This window comes from Gouania willdenowi, chromosome 6 (assembly GCF_900634775.1).
Source record: "Gouania willdenowi chromosome 6, fGouWil2.1, whole genome shotgun sequence".
Taxonomy (NCBI): domain Eukaryota; kingdom Metazoa; phylum Chordata; class Actinopteri; order Blenniiformes; family Gobiesocidae; genus Gouania; species Gouania willdenowi.
Window position 1 is genome coordinate 49,562,492 of NC_041049.1, and position 21,039 is coordinate 49,583,530.

Here is a 21,039-nt window from a genome sequence, read left to right on the forward strand (position 1 = left end):
GATGGAAGCAAGCTTTTTTGTATTGAAAATGTTTTTTTTTTTGTTTTTTTTTTTATTGGAGTGATTTTATTTTTTGATTGAAAAGATTTTTTTTTAGGATTATTTTTTATTTACTAATAAAAAACACAAATCTACGGTAGATTTCTGTCTTTATTAGTCAATAATAATAATAATAAAAGGTAGATTATTTACCTCCATATTATTTTACTCAAAATCCCAAAAGCTTGCAAATGTGAAGGTAAAAACACGATGCTATTTTTCTTTTACTTTTTTCCCACAATTTACAAGCACACGCCACACAAAAAACAGATACTAATATACAAATTTATGTTTTTTTTTTTGTGCTTTTTTTACGCATGTGTCCAAATAAAACCTAATGCGTCTGTTTTAAAACACCCACTGGGGGGCGCTCTGATTCCGAAACTTATGGAAACAATCCCGAGAAAAAAAAATAATTTTACTGGTTAAAAAAAGATGTCAACATGTAGAAATCAGAACAAAACAAATACAAAATACACACTTTAAAAAAAAAAAAATAAATCACTGTTTGTGCTTGAACTTTTTTATAATTTGGAAATACTTTTTAAGTTTCGTTTTGACTCTAAAGGTCAACGTACGTATTTCCGGTGTTTGTACTGCGCATGCGCTCCTGACCCTCCGGTGACATGGCGAGCAGCATAATGACATAGCGCAGGCTCGCGCTTCACCTTATCATGAATCATTCATTTAGTGGTTTATTGCTTTGGTCCGCAGTGATTATTAACTAAACGGAATACAACCGTTTTACCGCACGCACGCACACACAAGGTGTCTGAAGAATGCAGAGAATACGGGCTTTAAGCAGCTCCTGGCAACTACTGAAGTCAACCTACGGAACAGCCGCAAACAAACACTACAGCCATGTAAGTACATATTTACCAGTAATCAAGTTGTACAAACATGGTTGATATGAGTCCATTACACATAGTTATTGTAATCTGTGCACGCAGCAGTATTTACAACATGGGCAGTAAACAGGAAGTTTAGGGTGTTGGCAAACAGCAAGGAGAAAACAACCACTCAGATCAAAACTGATGGAATTAGGAACCAAATCAGAAAATACCATCATCATCATCATCATCATCATCATACACAGATACTTCCAACTTTAAAGTTATTACAGAAAAAAGAAATTACAGTGCAGGTAGTGTCAGAAAAGTCACTATTTCAGTATGGGTGTGCATTACCATGAATCTGACGATACGATTCACACAATACGATATATCCCGATACTAAACGACACGATATACATCGCAATATCAGTAATTGGCTATGGATACGCAACGCCCCTCATTGGCCAGTTTAGGTCACGTGATAGGTGCACCACGTGACTTAAAGTTCCTTCATTTGTATTTTAGCTCATATTTACTTTTAGCTACCACGCTAACCCTTTTATTTTATCCCTAACCCTAACTGTAAATATATTCCTAAACTTAACTGTAAACCTAACTCTATCCCTAACCGTAAAATGTTTATTTTTGTCAGATATGTATTTTTAAAGGTGGAATTTGCCGTGTTAAATATGCTAAAATGAAAAAAATTATTTGTCAAATGTGGGATTTTGAACCCACGTTAGCGAAACCCATAATGGCGGTGAGGGCGGCGCCTTAGCCCACATAAACATAGGCACATTGTGCTTATGTAGAAAAGCTCCAGAAATGTACCTATAGTCCGGGGGGCTATGGCTACGTTTAATGTACCTCCAGACACTTTCTTACAAATTTCACCTTTACTAGTGTAAAATGGTATGAAATACAATATATATATTAAAATAAAACTTGTGAGAACAAGCAGTAAAATGTATGTGGCGCATTCGCACAGGATAACCTGTGAAGTCTGAGATTTTGCTGAAATTTACGGACATCTGAAAACGTGACAGTGTGCGTTGATGTTAAAACAACTTTGCAGGCTTTTGACCACAGCTCAGTGCTGTGTTACTGCTAGCGCTAGCCAGCTGTATTAAATAGAAGGCTACAAACAGAAAAAACTCAGACCGTGACACCAGAAACAAAACAACGCGTAATCGTGCATCAGATCCCGCCCATTTCTGTCCACATCACAGAGAGGCCTGTTCGCATTGGATTAGTATTATCACAGGACCTCGGAGTAAAATATAGTAGGTCATTTGCGTGGGAATTTTTACTTTACAAATGACTGACATGGCCGATTCGCACGGGAATAACATCACAGACATTCTCCGCAATTATTACAAATCGTATGTGGTCCCTAGGTAAAATGAATCCCTTAAGAATAGGGCTTCACTGTAATATATTAAAAACTAGTGGTATGTTTATCAAACTGTCAAATTATATTTTCAAAAAAGTTGTAACTTTTACTTCTACAACCGATTCTGATTTTAAGTTCTTGAATGAAAAAAAAAAAAAAAAGAAAGTAACCATATAAATCTATTAAAAAAAAAAAAAAAAACCCCGTCCCTTCCCTCTCTCAGGGCTCCAGCTCGTTCGGGCTCCTCTTTGACATCGATGGGGTTCTGGTGCGGGGCAGGACGCCCATCCCCGCAGCCAAACAGTGCTTCAAGAACTTGGTCGACCGCAACGGGAAATACAAAGTTCCCGTGGTGTTCGTCACCAACGCTGGAAACTGCATGAGGGAGGCCAAAGCTGAACATCTGTCACAACTGCTGGAAGTGGAGGTACGAGAACTCAACGTCGAGTTCTCTTTCGTGCTTTTTCTAAATATTTCCGCATCTTTTTTTAATGTTGTTCATTTTAAAACCCAGGTGTCTCCTGAACAAGTGATGCTGTCACACAGTCCACTGCGGATGTTTACCCAGCTCCACAAAATGCGTGTTCTGGTCTCGGGACAAGGTCCGGTCGAGGAACTCGCTCACAAGTATCCTCTCCCTGCTTGTTTACTCAGAGAGTGAACTGATCATGTTTCACTTTGCTATCACTATTTAATCTTTGTACCTTTGCATCAGCATTTGAAGCTAAAACTAAAGAACTCTCTAGGGAAAAAGTTGGTCTTTGAAGTGAAGCCCACCACTGATCTATGTGGTTATTGTTTTATGTTTTATGACTTATAAAAATGTATTTTGTTTGTCATTAATGGACTTTAACCCTCCAAACTTCAGCTTGGGCTTCGAGGATGTTGTGACTATAGATATGCTCAGAGAGGCTTATCCAGTCCTAGACATGGTGGACCACAATCGAAGGCCGAAAGACAGCGTAGGTGTATTTAAAAGTCATAAGAGTCTTACTTTAAGAAATGGGTTCAATATTCTAATGTTTGTTTACAATGCTTTGCAGACTCCCACCTCTAAAGGCTTACCACCAATCAATGGTATGTTTAACTCGTATATTATCATTTTTAGAGCTGTCAATCGATTAATAAAATGTACTAATTAATCACACAATTTTTTGTTGTAATTTGCAATTAATCACATTTTCCTACTTAAGACTGAAGGTTGTAATAGATATGGAGCAGTTTATCTTAAGTGGGCCACAGATTTTAGGTGGAAAAATGAGTAATTTAATCATTATTGTGCTCTAGTTTGCACTTCTATGTATAAATAAATGATAAAACATGTACGGCACTGATAAAATCAAAGCAATACGTGACAGACATTAGTCCCGACAGGATCTTCACTTTCAATTGATTTCATTTTGTGACTCATTTTTTATGTCATTTGGAAAATTTTTGTGGAATAATTTGAAGATTTGGGAAAGAAATGAGTTCTTTTAAGAATTTGAGGTTGAAAATGTCTGCCATCATGTGATTCAAGCATGTGAGCCCTGCTAATATTATGGAGTTTCATTGAATTTGTGTATTATTTTGGAGACATCTGCAACTGAGTTAGTTGGTAATTTACACAGTGATTAATGATTTCCTGTGGGCCGAATAGGAAGCTCTAAAGAGCCAGATAGCACTAATTATTTCATATCGTCTATAAATGTGTCGTTGTGCATGAACTACAAAATGATGTCTCTGACTCTGCAGCTGTTATTCTATTTGGGGAGCCGATCAGATGGGAAACCAACCTCCAGCTCATCACTGATGTTCTCCTAACCAATGGAAACCCAGGAAACTGCTGGAACCCAGTGCAATATCCTCACATCCCAGTACTGGCCTGTAACATGGACCTGCTGTGGGTGGCAGAGGCCCTCAACCCCAGGTGATGGAGCAGTGAATAATCTGCAGAAGGATCTGCGTGTGTAACACCGTGTGTTTGCTGTGTGTGCTAGGTTTGGTCACGGTATGTTTCTGGTGTGTTTGGAGAGTCTTTACAAGAAGGTGACGGGTCACGAGCTGAAGTACGAGGCTCTGATCGGGAAACCCAGCGTGGTGACGTATAACTACGCTGAGCTGCTCATCAGACAACAGGCCGAGGAGCTTGGATGGACCACGCCAGTGAAGAGGCTTTATGCAATAGGGTGAGCATGTTCCACTTTCTAAGACAGGGGTGTCAAACTCTTTTTAGTTCAGGGGCCAGAGAATGTGCCCTAGTTTGCACTTAAATTATATGTGAAATATGTAAAGCACCGACAATATTCAAGCAATAAGTGACAGATATCAGTCACTGCAAGATCTTCATTTTAGATATCCTTGTTTTGTGTTTTTTTATACCAATTTTTATTTAATTTGGGGTAATTTTGTGAAAGAATTTGAGAAAAATGGCAGGATTTTGAGACAAATTAAGAGTAAAAATGTCATCATGTGATGAGCATGGGAAAACTGTGAGCCCTGCAAATATTATAGAGCAGGGGTGTCAAACTCATTTTAGTTCACGGGCCAAATACAGATAAGTTTGATATCAAGTGGGCCACAGAGGTGGGGAATTGAACAGTTTCAACATAGGTGCTACTCTGCATTTCCATTTACAAATGATGTAAATGTATGTAGAATATAAGGCACTGGCAGTATCCAAGCAATAGGTGACAGGTAGTGACTATATTTATTTAATTTGGGGAAATGTTGTCAAATAATTTGAGGATTGAGCAGGATTTAGGAAAAATTAGGTTTCTTTCAACAATTTGAGAGTGAGAAATGACTTCCATCATGTTATACAAGCATGGGAAAACTATGAACTCCTGCAGATATTGTAGAGTTTCAGTGAATTTGTAAGAAATTCAAAGAAACTCTACTTGAACATTTGTAAAGTTCTACTTCCAAATAAATCTGTTGAAATGTTATGTGTATTTTTTATTTTTTTTTGCATGGATTTCAATATTTATGTTTGGATATGATACAGTGATTTAAAGATTTAAAATGACTCCCAAATTCTGCTTAATTTCAATAAATAATTCCAGTGAAATGTTTCTATTTTGTAATATTGCCAGAAATGCTGAGTTTATGTTCCCGTGGAAACTAGCCAGATATTTTACGCCCCTTTGTAACCCTACTGAGATATCCACATCTAAATTATTTGGTCATTTACACCGTTTTCTCAGCCATTTTGACTTTACCCTGTGGGCCGATTTGAATGTTTTAAAGAGCCAGATTTGGTCCCCAGGCCTTGAGTTTGACACGTGTTATAGAGTTTCATTGACTGAGATGTCTACAACTACATTTATTTTCTCCTGCGGGCCAAATTGAATGCTCTAAAGAATAAATTCTCAACCTTGGGGTCAGGATCCTATTTGGGGTCACGAGACACTGAGAGGAAGTTTGCGAGCTGCCTTAAAAAAAACCAAGAATATTTTTGAGCCCATTTTTGCTTATTTTTATCCTTTTTCTGCAACTACATAAAAGTTATATATTTTAACCTATTTTCATTACTTTTTCTAGCCATATTTGTGCTCCTTTTAATGCATTTTTGCTACATTACTTTTAGCCACATTAGCAATGTCTCATGCCCATTATTTGCCAATTCAAACTAATTGTTCTAATGTTGGCACTTTGAATCCTTTTTACCACTTTTTCTCTCTGTTTTTGGCCACTAATTGGCAACTTTTAACCAATTTCTGTCATTTTTAAAATCCCATTTCACCACTGTTTCCACCATTTTTGGTCACTTTTAACCCATTTTTTTCTGATTAAAATAATGGTTTATATTTTTAAGATGACTATATACTGTGGCACAATTAATAATAAACTTTCTGAATAACAGTGGATATTATTCAGATATGCACAAGAGCTCTAAGATAAGTTTTTTTCCTTTTCCAGGGACAACCCTATGGCTGACATTTATGGTGCTAACCTCTACAACCAGTACCTCCAGGCTTCTCGCCGCAGCAGAGCTCAGATGAAGGCCAAAAGCAGTGGAGGAAGCTCAGATCCCTTCACAGAAACGCAGAGAAAAAGCTCCTCAGTGGAACTGGTTGGAGCACCAGGTCTGTACGGGTCAGAGGAAGACATCCCTGACAAGTGTGAATCCATACTGGTTTGCACCGGCGTGTACAGCAGAGAGCAGCAGAAGCTCCCTGCTGATCCCGCTCAGACGGTCACCGAGCAGCGCATCTTTCACGGTCACAGGGACTTCCGCTTCGATCCCAACCTGCTGCAGCCATCGTTTGTGGTGGAGGATGTGAAGGAGGCGGTGGAGCTGGTGTTCCAGCAGGAGGGATGGCCTTTGGAGTAGTCTGGATTAACATCAGAGGATTTAAGTGTCCGTTTGTCCCATTGATGCTCTAGAACGTGGCTTTGAATACGGTGCCATTGAATGTGCAGATTGAAGAGTGAATTCACAAGGTTTAAAGTAGCTGTAAGTTTAGTAGTTTTCAGATTGTTAGAGTTTGATAACACATTTTATACATAAGGCTGACATTACGCTGTCATTAGCATGAATAAGGTGTCATGAAGGTTGTCATTAAGTGTCATTGGCTAATTTGTCAAACCTTTGGAGCCATGTTGGCATCTTTTGGGTTAAGGGGAGGGATCTAGTGGGGTTGGTTAGGGGTTAGGGCACGTGTCAAGCTCAAGGCCTGTAGAGTATCCAGTCCGGCCCACAGGAGAACGTGAAAAGGACAGAGAAAACATGAATCATTATGTATAGTCAGTTGCTGATACCTCAGCTCCTCAAAACACACAAATCCAATCAATCTCCTCAAAATTTGCAGTGGCTCATAGTTTCCCCATCCTTATATCTAATGATGGCTGTCATTTTGAAACAATTCGTTGAAAGAACTCTCAATTTTTCATAAATCCTGCATTTTTCTCTAAATTATTAATAAAATAAAAACAAATGTATTACAAAATCAAGGACATTTAAGTGAAGATCCTGCAGGGACTGATATCTTATTGCTTGGATACTGGATTGTTCTTTTTTTTTCATTTTTCTTAGATATTATGAATGCCTTTATATATTTTTACATGGATGTGCAAACTAGGGCACATTACTGTTAAAATTACTAATTTTCACGCCTATAATCTGGGGCCCATGTGCAATCAACCTGCTCAACAAGTGGCCCCAACAAGACACCTCTGTGTTAGGGTAACAAACAACTTTTTAATGACAGCATTCATAACACTTTATTCATGCTAATGACAGGCGTCATGTCAAAATAATGCACGTGTAATGTCAGCCTTATGTATAAAACCTCAAGTTTTTTTCTTTTTTACTCATCCTGTATAGATTTTATTTTGTTTACAAAAACAGAATCCGGTGCATTGACAAAGCAAACTGCTCCACAGGAGTGTCTTGGATTTTATTTTTAGGATTATTTGTCCTGGTTTCAGATGTTTTGAGTGTCACACTAATAATCATGACCATTGTTTTATCATGTCGGTGGCTCACAGATGATAGTTTTAATGTCTGCCTAATAACCGTCCAACAGCTGCTGATTAATTCTCCTGTCTGTTTTGATTTATGTGGGCATTAATTTTGTTCAGTTTTAAACTAAAGACAGTTAAAGTTTTAACGATACTGACTGATTTAAACTGACACTTTAATAATGAGGTACTGTAACAACTTAATACTGTGTGGAAGAACAATTAAAAGAGATGGAAAACATTAAAAGTTGTGTTGCCTGCTGTAAAAGTTACAAAATACATCCTTCTATTAAAGTAAGGATCGTGTGTGTGTGTGTGTGGCCTGAAACTCATTAACAAGTTCGCCCACACGCCGAGTGTTGCATCTGTTATTTTGGATTTACTTAGTGATTATGTTTCAAAACGTTTATTTTGAAATCAACGCGGGTTACACCGGTTAGAGGGTTTGACCATAGAGGGGGGAGGGGCGTCTGAGCAGCCGCACATACTCGCTGATATACTAGCAAAGCTCTCAAGTCTCACGCATTGGAACGTCAGAGAGATGCACACATTTCAACCTGATATGAGGAGTGGGTGCACGCGGTGGCTGATACGCGTGTATGTGTGTGAGACTGCGCCCACGGAGGATAGATGGACAGGTAGCGACACACACACACACACAAGTGGGTGTATGCACGTGCATGTGTGTGCCGGCCTGATTTTTCTACGCTGTACCACAACCACAAAGGAAATATTTTAACAGCACCTTAACACCTACAATAAACAGCACTAACCATAACACACACACGATAAGCACCCCTGCACTAAAATGCTAAATAAATAGTTGTATTTGTACGAATGTCTTATCAAATTCTACCTAAACCGCCGCATTGTTGCACACTATTTATATATCGTGCGCATGTCCCATAGAATTAAAACAGGGAAATAGCACATGCTATTTAACTTTGCACCTGTAAATAAACCCCTTTATAACCCTACAGAGTATGTACACCTCTACACCTCTTTGTACATCCAACCTTCAAACTCATTTGGCCATAATTGACAACTCTACTCAAGCTCCCACGTGAATACATACTTCTGACGGGCACTGTATGAGTTTATAAAAATAAAAGTTTATTAAAAAAGAAAAACAAATGAATCCATTACAGACACATTTCATTACTTTCTCCATTGTGAAGTCCATGTTCTTTCTTCAGCAGTTACATTTTTTGTCCACTGCACCATCACTGTGTACTGCTGTGCTGTTACTCAACACAAAGTCTGAGGAGTTTTCATTAATGATGCTCATGCCGTTGCGAGCCAGCAGCTCCCGGGCCATGAGGATGAAGGCAGCTTCCACATTCTGGGCCTCTTTAGCTGAGGTTTCCAGAGCAGCCAGCGCGTTGTTCTTCTCTGCCAGCGTGCACGCGTCCTCAAATAACACCTGCCTCTCAGCGTGAAGGTCAGACTTGTTTCCTGCCACAGTGAGCACACAAGAACAAGTGCATGATTTAGAACAACATGACATTTCAGGGTTTTTTTTTTTAAAATAAAAATGTATCAGTATATTTGTTTATTCCTGGTACATGAAGGTCAGTAGAAATTTGAAACTAAGATTTTTATATTTCTGTGATTATTAGGCATTTTTAAAGTCAATTTGTTTTTCTCTAGCTGCACAATCTAGTCTTTTTAGGGCCAACACTAATACTCAGTTAATCAATGCTTTATATATATATATATACATATATATATATATATATATATGCATTTATCAACAGTTTTGTCCTAAGACTGAGATCAAAAATGTTATTTAAAAAGCTACATAATAACCTGTTTTAGTTGGCACTAAATAGTGAATATGAGATGCTAATGTTCTTCTGCTCATAAACCCTAGCAGAGAAAAAAAAACTTTTTCAGGGAAAGTCTTAACATCTCATTATAAACATCCAGATGTTTGTTAAGATTGATTTTCCCAATTTGGCCCACGTAGGAACAAAGAGAGCCAAATCTGTTTGGAGGAGGACTGGTGTCTTTATTGGCTGAAAAATATTTTTCAGCCAAAAAATCTCTTTAATTAAAGAAAAAATGCAATTACAGAAAAATATGTTTGAAAATATAAAAATTCATTTTCTTTATAAAAAAATATTTATTTGATTTAACTAATAATTACAATTATATTATTATCAATATTAATTCATATAATAATTAATGATTAAAATCTTTGTTTTCGATTAAAAAATATTTTTTGATTAAACATTTTATTTTTGATTAAACAGTTTATTTTTGATTTTTTTAAATCTTTTTTTTTTGATTGAAGCAATATTTTTGGGAAATTGAATAATAAAGACCAATAGCATGGCCAAAACAAAAACAATATTTTTCAATCATATAAATACTCAAAGGGATAAAAAGTGTTTAATTGCAATTATTTGGGTGTCAAATATTTGTTTGCATTCAAGCACTTTTTTTCTTTTCTTTTTTATTAAAGTGATTTTTGTTTGTTTGATCTAAAACCAGCATGTGAGGTTAATTTAAGTCTTTAAATATGTGATATCTCTCACCTATAAGAATGAGCACCACACTGGCAGCTCCAAACTGCTCCACCTCTCGGATCCAGTGGGAGACGGACTCAAAGGTGTTGGGACGGGTGATGTCATAGGCCACCATGGCCCCGTGGGCACTACGATAGTAGCTCTGAGTGATGGTGCGGAAACGCTCCTGTCCAGCTGTGTCCCACACCTGGATCTGTAATGCAACACACCATGTGCGTGTGAGCTAAAAAGCCATGGGTTCTATTGTGAGTCATGGACTTCTCTGCTACATTTGTCCAGTCATTCTGTAGTTATTAGCTCCATTTGTAGGTGATCAGTTATTCCTGATTGAGTGGAAAACACTCAAACTGACAGGAAGTCAATGAATTTAGAAACACACCCAGAAAGCAAACAACACTGACCATAATATATCAGCTCCACCTGAATCACAAACTCCATAACATATAAAACAAATGTCAGAATACACTGAGGAATTGTCTCCTGATAAAGAAAAACACTCAGTTTCCATGACAATGTAAACTTGTTTGCCAGCAGCTGTTAGGATTTCTACAATCTGATAAAAAAAAAAACACTGAACTGTAGATAAATGGGAAACACCTACCTTTACCTTCTTTCCATCGATGTCCAACGTACGCACAGTAAAGTCAACTCCGATCGTGTTTTGTTGCTTTTCAATGAAAATCCCAGACTTGAATCTCTGGACCAAACAAGTCTTTCCAACATCCGAGTCCCCCACCAAGATGATTTTAAACAGAAAGTCAAAAGAATCCTCGGTTTCTGGGCCAGCAGACTGCATGATGAAATAGAAAAAGAATGAAAAAACACTGGATAAAAAAAGTCTTCTTTGCTTCTGTTGGAAGAACTGGTTTCTCCCTGGTTGTGTCAATAACAAGCGAGTCTGTTTACAGAAACATCAGACGAATCCTGGCGTTAAAACGAGAACAATCAGGTTTTCTGCAGGTGTTTTCAAGTGGACGGGGTGGCTTTGAATTATGAAACACACAAAAAATATATATATATACAAATGTTCAGATCAGGTTTACATCCACTTTTGGTTTTTACATTTATGATTTAACACGATTCAAAGACTGCGCAGCGTAAAACCAAAGTTCATGATTAAATCCAGAGTTTTAATCCCAGGGTAGATCATTCAATCTGTCCTTTGTCTCGACATTTGTTACGTTATCAGCTTCATTCCTTTAAACCTAAACAATAGACTGATCTGTCCTTTTGCCCTTTAGACTGACCCTCCTTCAGCTCGCCTTTCCTTCCACACCCCTAACACAGGACACACCTCCTACCTGTCTCAGGAGGCGTGGTCTACGGTTGTCAGCCCACCTGCACCACTGCATGTTTGGTTGGGGATTTGGGACTCAGTGTAGAATACAGCACCTGAAGAAGAAAGATATTTGAACCTACCATGGGGAGGGTAATAAATTAGCAAGTCAAAGAGATGGAGGCCTTTTCTGGGGTCTACCTGTGTCTTATTCCAGTAGTCACCACTTCCTGTTTATGGATGCAACTTCCTGTGTGAAAACAGATATGCATACAGTATTTAATGCTGGTAAATGACTTTTTCTTTTTTTAATTTTTTTTTTTATTAACAAATAACAACCACATACAACATTGACAATCAAAAACTAATAGAAAAAAACAAAATAAGAAGTCACTCAAAAGACAAATTGACAATCATTTGGGAAATCTTAACAGCAGGTTTAGTTTGGACAAACTTAACATTATCATCTAAATAAGTCAAAAAAATGTACAAAAACCCAGGGTCCATTTATAAATATCGACATTCACAAGTGAACATTTTTTCCAAAATTAAAAATGAGTTGTACATTTTTTTTATTTTTTACCTTTATCCTTTATTTTATGAATGAGATTTATCACAGGACACAGATCATCAACTCTGGCCTCTGCTTTTTCAAAATAAAAGCCCTGGAAATAGGCTTTAGACACTTGTGATCAGCAAGTAACCTTGACTTAAAATGATGAAATAATTACCTGTAGCTTCAAATCAAGAAATAAAAGAGAATTCACTAATTGGGTAATTTCTAAAGGGAGAATTGCAATTTTCAAGATTTAATTTTAAACAAATTTTAACATCAGGTTTAGTTTTGGACAAATTGCATTATTATTTAAATAATTTAAAAAATGTGTAGAAACATGGATTCATTTTTAAATATCTACATTTAGTAACAAAAAATTCCAAAATTAAAAATGAATTGTACATAAAAATCTCAACTTTTATCCTTTTTTTTTTTTTTTTAAAGCAAATTAATGGATTTCATCACAGGACACAAAACATCAACTCTGGCCTCTGCTCTTTCAAAATAAGAGCCCTGGATATAGGCTTAAGAGACGTGTTCAGCAAGTAAACTTAATTAAATATTATAAAAGAATTAGCTTCAAATAAAGTGAATGCAAATTCACTAATTGGGTCATTTCTAAAGTTAGAAATACAATTTTCAAGATTTAATGTTAAACAAATTTTAACAGCATTATTTCAAAAAATATTTCAATATTTTGAAAGAAATGTGTAACTGTAAAAACATGGATCCATTTTTTAATACCTACATTTAGGAATGAAAAATGCCAAAATGAAAAATGAAAAAATCTTTACTTTTATCCTATTATGGATTTCATCACAGGACACAGAACATCAACTCTGGCCTCGGATATAGGCTTTAGACACTTGTGATCAACAAGTAACCTTAACTAAAGATTATAAATGAATTAGCTTAAAATAAAGTTACTGTATCCCCGCGACCTTGAAAAAACAGGAACAAGTGGGTCAGAAAATGGATGTAAATAACTGTACATAAATATCTTATTACCACGTAGCAAATTGCTAACTGCTACTGCTGCTATTACTGAATAATATTAACAATAGAAACCTTCAGGAATGAGGAGGGTTCACAAAATAGTTGGCTTACAAGCATCAAGTGCTGTGATGTAACTAAACAATTACCATCTATATTTAAGTGGTAAAAAAAAGAAAGACACCCTCGTCCACCACTACCAGTAATGTCAAGCAACACATTCCTCAGCAATCAGCAACAGATGGAGATCCATCAGCACAGGAGTCAGACTTAAACACAACACAGACAGTAAACTATGAATATTCTGACATGAATGTGTATAAGTTTACCTCAGTTTTCACGCACAGGCCCAGCCATCACAGAGCGATGCTACCACAGAATGAATGCACTGCTCTCTGTCAGCCCGTTACTGTCGTCATCTCAGCCCACAGAGGAACAAGGCACAGCTGGACACAGAACAATGCGTGAGTGTGAGGGCACTACTCCACCAAAGCGATTCTATCTTTGGCTGAGACCAGTGACCACGGCTTTAAGTGTTGAAAGGAAACACGTTTAGCCAGTAATGACTGTTACATGAGACTTTATTGACCACAGAAGCAATGATAACCATGTTATTGACCCAATCTGTAGTCACAGAATACTACTAAATAGAATCTGGAATTAGAAACTGAAAAAATTACAAGTAGTACATTTAACATTTCATGTTGAAATTAGGGTTTTAATCATTACGTTTTCAATCATTGAGGATTCATAACAAAAATCAGTTAACCACATTGTGTTGATCTTGCTGTTATCACAGCCACATAAAAGAAAAGAGATCCTTCAGTGAGTCAGCAGAGCGTCCGCTGAGTCGTGGTGACTCAGGCGTCGTCATCTCTTGGGCAGCGTGTGTGCTGCACTCACACTGTTTCTCACTCTGAAATCTAAAGACTTCCTCTGCAGGTTCCTTCGCTGTTTCTGAGGTTTCCTGGTCGGGGACGGTTCTGGAGGCGGGGTGTGAATTGGCTTCCAGGGGATGGGGTTGAAGAAGCTGGGTGATGGGTAGGACTTGTCATACGGACCTGGAGAAGGATATTAGTGATGAAGGTGAAGCTAATTGACATTTTGAGTTTTTAGTACACAGTGTCTGGATAGACCAGTAGTTCTCAACCTTTTCAGCCAACAACCCCCAAAATAAAGGTCCCAGAGACCAGGGACCCCCACTGTACCTGAAGGTGGTTGAACAAACCCATGAACACTGAAGAACAGTCATGTGGACACAGGGTCATCTATAAGGGGGAATAAAGGGGAGAGCTTTGTGGGGTCCATCCATAAAGTCAGCAAAATGATGGTCCATTGTTCTATGAATCTGTGATTCATAGAACAATGGACATTGTTTATGGACATTTATTTATCTGATAATATCCACCGTTACCCAGGAAGTTTATTATTATTTGTACCATAGTATATAGTCATCTTAAAGATTGTTTTAATCAGAAATAAAATGGGCTAAAAGGGACCAAAAATGGTGGAAAAGGTGGTAAAAGTTGCAAATTAAAGTGGCCAAAAATGGACAGAAAAAGTGGTAAAAAGGGTTCAACGTGTCAATATTGGCTTAAAAGTGGCAGAAATGGGGGGATGGCTGGGGTGGTGTAATGTCATTTAAAAAGTATGAAGTTAGTTTAAACTGATGGCAAATAGTGAACGTGGTTAAATCGGCAAAAATAAGCATGAAATTTGGTGAAAACAGGTGAAATGTGACAATAATGGGTCAACATATGCAACATTAGGTGGGAAAGTGGTGGAAAGGGTTTATAATTGCCAAAAATGTCTTGAAAGTGGAAAAAATGAAACATGGGACATGATGTTAAATGGTCCCCAGTGCCAAAAGATGGTGGTCACATGAGGTTTACCATGTGAGAGTGGTGTGGGAGCTGTGTCTCAGATATGGGAAGGATGTAAATTTGGGACACATCATCAGTGGTCTCCCATTGAATCAGGGGTTGTTTCGGCCTTTTACACACTAGACACCCTCACAAAGGTGGCATTGAAGTTTGATAGAGAAGTGGCAGAAATGCGAGCAATGTTGCAAAAATGCATTACAAAAAAAAACAACACGTAAAAGTGATGAAAATAGGTTAAAATATGGCACGTGTGGTGTAGTTGCAGAAAAGGAGTAAAAAAAAAAAGCAAAAATGGGCTCCAATTGAATTATTCTTAGTTTCTTAAAGGTGTCTGGCGACGCTCTCCAAGTGTCTCACGGCCGCACAATAGGGTGCTGGCTCCAAGGTTGAGAACCCCTGGGATAGATAACCTGATGGATTACTTTTTGGGCATTGAGGGGATATGGGTTCATTTTTGCTCTTCTCGTTGGTCTTTGTCACCCACTCCTTAAACTTCTCCTCAGCCCTCTGGCGGCGCTCCCTCTCCTGCTCAGCCTTCAGGGCGGCGTCCTCCTGTCAGAGAGAAAACAACCCAGTGTTCATCTGCAATTTTAACAATATTCTTTTTAACAAAAGATCTGTCAATCACTACTTTACTTTTTCCTTTCTGTCCTTGTCACTTTTCTCTTGGTTCTTTTTATGAAGCCAGTCTTTGTACTTTTGTTCAGCTTTCTGTTGGATTTCTTTGTTTCTCTCGAGCTGCCTCTGCATTGCCTCCAACTCCTTGTTCTGTTTGAGGAGTTGCTCGTTCCTCTCCTGGGATGACAAAAAAAAACAGAAATTAAATAAGTATGAAATCTTTGATATGATAGAATAGAAATGTCGCTCTTTTGTACCTGTTCTTTTTTCGTTTTCAGCCATTCATGGATCTTTTCTGCCACAGCAAGCTTTTTCTGCTCCTGCTCCTTCTCTTGTTCTTCTTGTTTTTTCTTGAGCAAGCTATCCTGTTTAAGGAAATTTCAGTCAGCAACTATGCTTTAACTAAATAAAACACATTAATACACGACTAACTGATTTGAATACAAGCAAAAGTGGTTTACCTCTTCTGCTTTCTTTTCTAATTTAATACGGTCTTCCTTAGCTTTGTTTACTAGCCACATTTCCCATGCACTGAGAGGCTGCAGGGCTTTTGGGAATGGCTGCCCTGAAGGAGTTTTAGGGAGTTCGCATCTATAAAAGAAAAAAACAATCATAATGTACCATTAACAGAATGGACAGCATTAGGGGTGTGTATTGCCTGGCATCTATCGATACGATTCGTATCCCGATACGATACGATATATCCCCGATAATAAAGTATAAGTTTGTAAATTTGTACACCTACATGAGAAAATTATGTATGAAATATATTTTATTGGCATATTTTACACTCAAAACATTAGCTTTAACATGCCATGTGCCAACAACTTAAAATAAAAAATAACATACAATCTGCCTGTGGCTTTAAAACCAACTTTGACTCTAGCGCAACATGACTTCAGTCAGTCCCTCCAGAATTTCACGGGCATTTTTTGTGATTGTTGTGGGCTGAAATGCCTGATTTCGAGGGCCATTTTTCCAAAAGTTGCTGTATGAATTTGCAATTTTTGGTCAGCCCTAAAACATACTTTACTCATAATTAAGTACATTTTTCCAACCAATTATAAATACATATTGGCCAGACATGTTCAAGAAAAAATATGCTTTATTGTTGTAAAGCAAACACCAACACAATTTTGCAAAACATGCAAACACTTTTTATACTGTTGCACCTTTTGGGGTGCAACAGTTTTTATTCAAAATCATCATCAGGATGATTCAAAATCATCATCAGGAGAGCAAGTCAGTAAACACTAATGAACTTAAGGAATCTTAAAGTGCATAACATGAACTGGTCATGAAGACATTTCTTTAGGCATAACAAAAAAAAACTAAAAATACAAAGCATTAATGAACATACAGTATGTAATGATATTGTGTGCTTCCTGTTTGTTCTCCCACATGAGGTTGTGCACTGGCTTGAATTCTCTTGACGTGCTTTGCAGAAGCAGAATGCTTGTCTGTAGACAACTTCCGCTTGTGCTCGATGATAACATTGCACGGTCGTTAGCCGATATTTTTGTTGGCAAATGTGAGGTGTTTCTATCGCACGTGACTCCACTGAATGCTTTCTCCCGGAACTGGTTGAAGAGGGAAACATCTAAAACATGCTGGATAGGGGCTCTTGAAGACCAGGATTGGGCACCCCTGACGTAGACGCACTGCTCTAGTGGGCGGCAGCAGTCGATGCGGCGTCTACGTATATATGTCTATGGCGCAAAGCCCATAGTACATCTTCCACTACTTCCATAGCAACTCCAAAAGCTAAAATGTCAAAAATAGCGATAAGCGGCCGTATGTTTATGTTTTTTTTCATCAAAGTTGCGGGAAAGTTGCGGGCTTTTGGAAAAATTGCAATGCCGCACTGATTTCGCGTAGTTTGCTTGAATTTGCGTTAATAGTTGCGATCGCAACATCGCGAAATCCTGGAGGGACTCTTTAGTGCAACTTAACTGAGGTATATGCCTAGAACAACAAATAAATGCAAAAAGTTAGTACTTTCTTTTTAGATTTTATTGAAAAACCACAAGCTGGTCACCATGCCCAGGTATGAACGCACTTCTTTGTGCAGTTACAATGTCTCCTGCAGAGGAAAAGACTTTCCTGGTTAAATAAAGGTAAAAAAAATAAATAAATAAATTTAAAAATGTAAAAAAAATCGATGTTGATGCATTTTTAATCAATCCGAGAATGGCGCAACGTAATATTGCGATATATTGCTGAATCAATTTTTTTCAACACCCCTAGACAGCATACATATTATATAATCCAAGGGTGCATTAATAAAGCAAATAAAGAGGCAATGAATTTGTTTTACATGCCGTTTGTTCACCTGTTGCAGTTGATTTACTAAGATTGCCTTTGTAAATGACAACAGGTGCACAAGTAGTAGAGAACGCCTCACTTAAACTAAGGTTTAGCACCCATGTAGGAGAGAAGTAAAAAAATAAATGTATGAGGTGTATGAGCATATTCTTGAATTACAACAAACAAATCTAAATAACACCAGAAGAAATGTAAAATGGGAGGATCTACTCTGGGAGAAAGGGAATGCTGTGGGAAAAACAGAAAACAGATAAAGTCTAGAAACATTTTTTTAACAATAGAAAAAATAGCTCATAATAAATGTGTCAATTAATTTTGATTTATTTGTTCAAAAAATGTTGAATGGAGCAGAAGAAATTTGCATTTCTGCATTCCTCTCGCAACAAAAACTGCAGCCAACTGTGCGTAAAGCAATGAAGGTTAACAAGTGCGTGTCAAACGCTCTAAATAAATATACCCGCCACAATCCGTTCCACATTGCATTGCTAACTTGATCTATTTGCATCTCCTCCTCCAAATTTTTGGCAAGTTCTGACAATGAAGCTCAGGTTGCACATTTATCAGTGTCAAACTGTTTATGGGATTTTGTGCATTTGCGTGTTTGCAGGTGGTATAAAGTTACCTGGGTTTAAATCTGGATTTGTTGGATTCCCCAAAACCCATATACATTTATTGTGCTAGGTGGTACGTTTAGATGAGGGTCTATGTATGTTGTTTTCCTGGGGTTTGCCTCCTTGGTTGCTATGAAACTAAAAGAAGCTCTTTCGAGACCAGAGACCCCCACTGTACCTGAAGGTGGTTGAACACACATGAACATTGAAGAATAATGGGCATGACAAATCATGAATTTGGTTAAATTGCCAAAAATAAGTATGAAATATGGGGAAAAGAGGTTAAAAGTGACAATAACGAGTCAACATATGCGATATTAAATAGGAAAAGTGTCTTCAAAGTGGAAAAAAAAATGTGCAGAAAATGAATTGAAATTTGATGGAAAAGTGGCAGAAATAGGAGTAATGTAGCAAAAATGCATTGAAAGGAAAAGTGATGAAAATAGGTTAAAATATGACAAGTTTGGTGTAACTGCAGAAAAAGGATAAAAACAAGCAAAAAATGGCTGAAACTGTTCAAAAATGTTTTCTTTGTTTCTTGAAGGCATCTGGCGACCCGTCCACCGAGTGTCTTGTGACCCCGAATGGGGCCCTGACCACAAGGTTGAGAACCCTTACTTTACAGAATAGAAACAACTGTCTTGTCCCACAAATGTACTTCTGCAATAACAGTCTAAAATCTAGTTAACACACCTCTTATTGTGAAAAGCAGACAATGAAAACAGTACATCAGTACCTTTTAGGTGAGTTATCGCTTTGTAGCGATGGGCTTGACTCCATGTCTTCATCACTGTCAAAACTATCATGATAGATGGGCGACAGCAAAGAAAACGTGTTTTCATCTTCGGATAAGACGCCGTCGTCCAACACTTTAGATGGATGAAAGTGTGTATCCTGGTTATTCTTGAGCGGGGTCGAGCTGAAGCCTTCTGACAAAGAGGCAGCAGAGAAAGGGTTCTTCCTCCCAGACATGGCTAACCAATCCCTGCAGGCGTCGAAACAAAACCAAAACCCGTCACTGAAGTGTTCTAACAATGATTATTAAATAGTTATTGTGGTTAGAACCTTATAAAGTTAAAATATGCACAGTGAAGTACAAACTGCATGGATTTCCGTTGCAGTTAGGCATGCTAATGTTAGCGCTAATGCTAACTAGCCAACCTCGGAAAACAAGCAAACAACTACGTCCTCGACAGCAAATGTAGCTACATGTAGCGTTCTAGAGTACATCTAAAAGAAAAAAAACATTTACCAGTTGTTTACCTTTGCTTTCACCTTTTCATCAAGTTACGTTTCGTTTTCTTTAGAGTAAAAAGATAAACTTATTTGAAAACTCGTTTTTACCCATGATACACCACGCCCCCAAGCTAGAGTCCACGCTGTTGCTGTAACCATGGCGACGTCGTTCAATTCACGCTCCTCTGTTTTGGGTTTTTTTTACTGAAAGAAAATCCAAGATTATCTAAAATATATTCACCATATCAATCAATGCATATTAAAGCTATATTTAGAATATTATTTCTCAAGCGTTACATGTCCATAATAACCATGGCTACATTCCCCACTCCTCCTCTTATTTTATTCAACTGCAATGATAACCAATCAATCAATTTAATTTAATTTTGCTGCCACCAAGTAATCGTTCTAACTTTGTATCTCACACTGACACATGAACCCTTTCATTTTCAAAGTTACATCTTATTCTTATAAAGTTATTGAGTGTTACATGAAATTGTTGGAGTCTGTAGTGCACATATTACTCATATAGATGTCAGCTAACTCGATTTGCGTCAATGAAGTTAAAGGATTTTCATACAATGGGAATCATCGGATAAAGTTTATATGAATATTATGATGGAAATGAAATAGAAATACAGAGAAAATTGGCATACAAATAGGGCATACAATACATTTGAGAATTTTAAAGATGTGTTCAAAAAAGCAATCGCACCATGTCACACAACTTGATATTTTGACACTATAAGTAAAAGAATAAATTACAGATAAGTAATGTTTTGGTGTTTTTTTGGTTGTTGTTTAAAAATCTAAATCTAAATGACTGTATATATAGGAGAGGTATTACATATATGGTATCTTCAAACCCCAACAAACCCTGAATATGCTTGTAAATATCCTCTGGGGACTGTACAGTTTTTTAAGATTATAATGTCCTGCACTATTATATTCCATTATTTACTAATTTATTTTGCATTTTTTTACAGACTTTGATTCAATGTATTTGCGCTAAATACCTTTGCACTACCTTTTTTTTTTTCTCTTTCTGCTGTTAACACTTTTTTTTTTTTACAAAAGCTGCTTTTTTTTTTTTTTAATTTTGTTGTGCTTCTGAAAAAGTAACAATGACAATAAAAGGAGTCTGATTCTTTGTAGGCATTTCAGCCTTTTTTTAACTGAAAGAAATGCAGTTGATGGAAAAATTAGGCATCGCGTCATTGGCCCTTTTACTGTTAAAAGATGCTTTCATACTTTTATATTGCTATTATTTCCATGCAGGCATTTTTTCCCACATACAGTA

At 37.3% G+C, this 21,039-nt stretch overlaps 3 protein-coding genes across 4 annotated transcripts; 1 reads left to right on the forward strand and 2 right to left on the reverse strand.

Annotated features, from left to right (window-relative positions):
• Positions 1-647: 647 nt before the first annotated feature.
• hdhd5 (haloacid dehalogenase like hydrolase domain containing 5) lies at positions 648-8,018 on the forward strand. 2 transcript variants are annotated; one of them, XM_028451697.1, is made up of 8 exons: positions 819-902; positions 2,489-2,692; positions 2,780-2,892; positions 3,134-3,227; positions 3,309-3,342; positions 4,000-4,174; positions 4,245-4,433; positions 6,166-6,580. In XM_028451697.1, exons 1-8 carry the CDS (start codon positions 819-821, stop codon positions 6,578-6,580), a joined length of 1,308 nt encoding a protein of 435 aa, XP_028307498.1. The 2 variants fall into 2 exon arrangements, with proteins under 2 accessions (XP_028307497.1, XP_028307498.1); XM_028451696.1 differs by having other exon boundaries at positions 648-902; positions 3,134-3,342; positions 6,166-8,018.
• Positions 8,019-8,802: 784 nt separating this feature from the next.
• Positions 8,803-13,531, reverse strand: rab19 (RAB19, member RAS oncogene family). Its single transcript, XM_028451081.1, has 6 exons — positions 13,396-13,531; positions 11,719-11,767; positions 11,543-11,633; positions 10,843-11,031; positions 10,251-10,434; positions 8,803-9,165 (listed from the first exon to the last, which is right to left on the reverse strand). The coding sequence occupies exons 3-6, from the start codon at positions 11,591-11,593 to the stop codon at positions 8,903-8,905; spliced, it is 687 nt and encodes a 228-aa protein (XP_028306882.1). The 5' UTR covers positions 11,594-11,633; positions 11,719-11,767; positions 13,396-13,531; the 3' UTR covers positions 8,803-8,902.
• A 98-nt stretch (positions 13,532-13,629) lies between these two features.
• On the reverse strand, positions 13,630-19,910 carry ccdc34 (coiled-coil domain containing 34). Its single transcript, XM_028451080.1, has 7 exons — positions 19,767-19,910; positions 19,240-19,488; positions 16,029-16,158; positions 15,825-15,932; positions 15,586-15,744; positions 15,372-15,501; positions 13,630-14,127 (listed from the first exon to the last, which is right to left on the reverse strand). The coding sequence occupies exons 2-7, from the start codon at positions 19,473-19,475 to the stop codon at positions 13,937-13,939; spliced, it is 954 nt and encodes a 317-aa protein (XP_028306881.1). The 5' UTR covers positions 19,476-19,488; positions 19,767-19,910; the 3' UTR covers positions 13,630-13,936.
• Positions 19,911-21,039: the final 1,129 nt, after the last annotated feature.

Coding starts and splice junctions, on each gene's coding strand:
- rab19 (XM_028451081.1), bottom strand. CDS start 11,593: ATGCAGTGGTGCAGGTGGGCTGACAACCGTAGACCACGCCTCCTGAGA. Junction 10,435..10,842: donor TCGATGGAAAGAAGGTAAAG/GTAGGTGTTTCC, acceptor GTTGCATTACAG/ATCCAGGTGTGGGACACAGC. Junction 9,166..10,250: donor TGTGGTGCTCATTCTTATAG/GTGAGAGATATC, acceptor TCACTGTGGCAG/GAAACAAGTCTGACCTTCAC.
- ccdc34 (XM_028451080.1), bottom strand. CDS start 19,475: ATGTCTGGGAGGAAGAACCCTTTCTCTGCTGCCTCTTTGTCAGAAGGC. Junction 15,933..16,028: donor TAGAAAAGAAAGCAGAAGAG/GTAAACCACTTT, acceptor TTCCTTAAACAG/GATAGCTTGCTCAAGAAAAA. Junction 15,745..15,824: donor TGAAAACGAAAAAAGAACAG/GTACAAAAGAGC, acceptor TTGTCATCCCAG/GAGAGGAACGAGCAACTCCT.
- hdhd5 (XM_028451696.1), top strand. CDS start 819: ATGCAGAGAATACGGGCTTTAAGCAGCTCCTGGCAACTACTGAAGTCA. Junction 4,175..4,244: donor GCAGAGGCCCTCAACCCCAG/GTGATGGAGCAG, acceptor TGTGTGTGCTAG/GTTTGGTCACGGTATGTTTC. Junction 4,434..6,165: donor AAGAGGCTTTATGCAATAGG/GTGAGCATGTTC, acceptor TTCCTTTTCCAG/GGACAACCCTATGGCTGACA.